We start from the raw sequence: 3,479 nt of genomic DNA on the forward strand, positions 1-3,479 counted from the left end.
AGTCAATGTGCAGGGGTACAGGCTAGTTGAGGTAATCTGTACATGTAGGTGGGGGTGAAGTGACTATGCATAGGTAACAAACAAACAGCGAGTAGCAACAGTGTACAAGAGGGGGGGTGTCAATGTAAATTGTCCGGTGGCGATTTTTATGAATTGTTCGGCAGTCTAATGGCTGTTGAGAAGCCTTTTGGTCCTAGACTTGGCGCTCCAGTACCGCTTGCCGTGCGGTAGCAGAGAAAACAGCCATGCGTCCCCCGAAACACAACCCAACCAAGCCGCACTGCTTCTTAACACAGCGCGCATCCAACCCGGAAGCCAGCCGCACCAATGTGTCGGAGGAAACACTGTGCGCCTGGCGACCTGGTTAGCGCGCACTGCACCCAGCCCGCCACAGGGGTCGCTAGTGCGGCCAAACCCTCCCTAACCCCGGACGACGCTAGGCCAATTGTGTGTCGCCCCATGGACCTCCCGGACGCGGCCGGCTGAGACAGTGCCTGGGCTCGAACCCAGAGTCTCTAGTGGCACAGCTAGCACTTCGATGCAGTGCCCTAGACCACTGTGCCACCCGGGAGGCCTAGCCGTAGAACCTTTTGAGGATTTTGGTACCCATGCCAATTCTTTTCAGTCTCCTGAGGGGGAAAATATTTTGTAGTGCCCTTTTCATGACTGTCTTGGTGTGTTTGGACCATGATTGTTTGCTGGTGATGCACAACAGCCCGTCGATATTAATGAGGGCCTGTTACACCCACCTTTTCCTGTAGTCCACGATCAGCTCCTTTGTCTTGCTCACATTGAGGGAGAGAGCGGTCTTAGTGCCAGCTTCGCTTTGTGGTGGTAAAAAGACGGCTATGAATAATACAGATGAGAAGTCTCTTGGTAGATAGTGTGGTTTACAGCTTATCATAAGGTACTTTACCACAGACGGACAATACCTTGAGACTTCTTTAATATTAGACATCGGGCACCAGCTGTTATTAACAAAAAGACACACACCTCCACCCCTCATCTTACCAGAGGTAGCATCTCGGTTCTGCCGGTGCATAGAAAATCCCGCCAGCTCTATATGGTCTGTTTCTTCGTTCAGCCACGTCTCAGTGAAACATAGGATGTTACAGTTTTTAATGTCCCGTTGGTAGGATAATCTTAATAGTAGGTCATCAACTTTATTTTCCCCAGTCAGAGGGCCTGAGTGCTCTGGAGCAGGTTTTCATCAAGGATCTTTCTGTACTTTGCTACATTTATCTTTCCCTCGATCCTGACTAGTCTCCCAGTCCCTGCCGCTGAAATACACACCCACAGCATGATGCTGCCACCAAAATGCTTCATCAGAGCAGAGAATCTTGCTTCTCATGGTCAGAGTCCTTTAGGTGCCTTTTGGCAAACTCCAAGCGGGCTGTCATGTGCCTTTTACTGAGTAGTGGCTTCCGTCTGGCTACTCTACCATAAAGGCCTAATTGGTGGAGTGCTGCAGATATGGGAGAACCTTCCAGAAGGACAATCATCTCCACAGAGGAACTCTGTCAGAGTTACCATCGGTCACCTTCTTGGTCACCTCCCTGACAAAGGCTCTGCTCCCCCGAATGCTCAGTTTGCCTAGCTCTAGGAAGAGCCTTGGTGCTTCCAAACTTCTTCCATTTAAGAATGATGGAGGTTCTTGGGGACCTTCAATGCTGCAGAAATGTTTTCGGTACCCTTCCCCAGATCTGTGCCTCCTATCTCGAAGCTCTACAGACAATTCCTTTGACCTTATATACACTGCCTTATATAGACAGGTGTGTGCCTTTCCAAATCATGCCCAATCAATTGAATTGACCACAGCTGGACTTCAATCAAGTTGTAGAAACATCAAGGATGATCAATGGAAACAGGATGCACCTGAGCTCAATTTTGAGTCTCATAGCAAATAGTCTAAATATTTATGTTTAATAAAATTGCAAACATTTCTAAAAAACTGTTTTTGCTTTGTCATTGTGGGGTATTGTGTGTAGATTGAGGGAAAAAAACAATTTAATCCATTTTAGAATAAGGCTGTAACATAACAAAATGTGTAAAAAGTCAAGTGGTCTGAATACTTTCCAAATGTACTGTACATTCAGAGTTCTGTTGGAGTCTGCACTTCCGGAGTAAAGTGTTAACTCTTAGCTGTCCGTATTCTAAACCAAGTTTCCGTTGACACGTTCAGGTGATGGATGGAAACCTTCTGTACGTCTCCAGAGACAGAAGGTCAGACGTCCTCTCAGAGGTAACCACCAGCGTTGGAGCATGGTGCTGCTGACAACACCAGAGTTGGGGTTCAATTCCTGCATGGGCCTCTTTCTCAATATATGTGTTAGCTGTCGGTGCTTTAACCTAAATATCATTATTTATCATGCTAGATAGCCTCAGAGACCAGCATTGCAGACGGGGACTGGCATGTCCTCCATCTTTCCACAGTTGGACAGAGCACTGTCCTTCTGATGGACGGCCAGACAGTCACGAACACCAGCAATGACGGAGCTCTGGACCTAAGTGCTGTCAATGTGGAGAAGATCATCCTTGGAGCAACTCCACCACCACCCCGAGACACGAGAATCAAGCGCCCAGGTTGGAAGAAATGGTGTAGGATGAAGTTGCCCGTAGATGATGATCTTCAGTCAGTTTAGCATTTTCCCAACTAATGGTTAAGGTTAGAATTAGGAAGGGAAATCCTAGACTTCACCCCGGATCGGAATACCTTTCAGTTTGTCAGTCAATGACATACTGCTGAGCTGTGTATTCATTAACAGTGTATTACTGTAATCGTGTTCTCAGGGTATTAAGTGTTCATGTGTCGTGACCTGCAGTGTGAAGATGTACAGCCAATCCCAAATCCTACCTCCTATGTAGTTTAATAGATCCGAGTGGATTGGATAGGTGTTGCAATATGGTCAAAAATGCACATTATTGTGCTGGAGTGTCTGGTGTAGCAGTCTAAGCTCCCGACTCTGAACTTGTTTCCCCCTTAGCGACGGGGGTTCAAGCCCCGGGTCTGCCAACTGTCTGCGCTTCACTCAATCTTTACTTATATCTGTCTTGTCAAAAATAAATAAAGTGATGAACTCCCATCTCAGAAATACACTTGACCTCTTTGAAGGCAAAGTGGAGCAATCATACCATATTGATTTACGTTCAGTTTAAAAAACATCTACAAAGCTACCTAGGGGGTTAGCAGTTAGGGGCATGTTTTGGGATCAGGCAAGTATGTTTCCTCTGTCTCCCCTCAGTAGGGTTCTCTGGTTGTGTGGAGTATGTCCGATACAATGGCCATTTCCTGCCAGTCAGCGGCTACAGTCTGATAGTGGAGGTTAGGCCCAGTTCTACCCTGCTTCAGTCCAGCTGTGAGTCACCAGGCTCATGTGTTCCCTCATGTGAGTCACTGACGCACACACATTAAATCTAACAGATAGGCTCCTCCTCTTACCTGTCCATACTGTAACACACATTTCCTCTGGTACATCCAG

General features: G+C 47.1%; 1 protein-coding gene across 3 annotated transcripts in view; it reads left to right on the top strand.

Moving 5' to 3' along the window:
- The window catches only part of LOC109864675 (protocadherin Fat 4), a 50,293-nt gene that overhangs the window by 43,387 nt on the left and 3,427 nt on the right, over nucleotides 1-3,479 (top strand). For all 3 annotated transcript variants that reach the window (XR_004204207.1, XR_004204208.1, XM_031797608.1), the window contains exons 19-21: nucleotides 2,183-2,242; nucleotides 2,376-2,583; nucleotides 3,243-3,386. Coding sequence is in view for 1 of the 3 variants with exons in the window: in XM_031797608.1 (XP_031653468.1) it covers nucleotides 2,183-2,242; nucleotides 2,376-2,583; nucleotides 3,243-3,386 (412 nt within the window). In the remaining 2 variants the exon portion in view is untranslated. The remainder of the gene's footprint in view (nucleotides 1-2,182; nucleotides 2,243-2,375; nucleotides 2,584-3,242; nucleotides 3,387-3,479) is intronic.

The sequence above is a fragment of the Oncorhynchus kisutch genome, linkage group LG19, assembly GCF_002021735.2.
Source record: "Oncorhynchus kisutch isolate 150728-3 linkage group LG19, Okis_V2, whole genome shotgun sequence".
NCBI classification, from domain to species: Eukaryota; Metazoa; Chordata; class Actinopteri; order Salmoniformes; family Salmonidae; genus Oncorhynchus; species Oncorhynchus kisutch.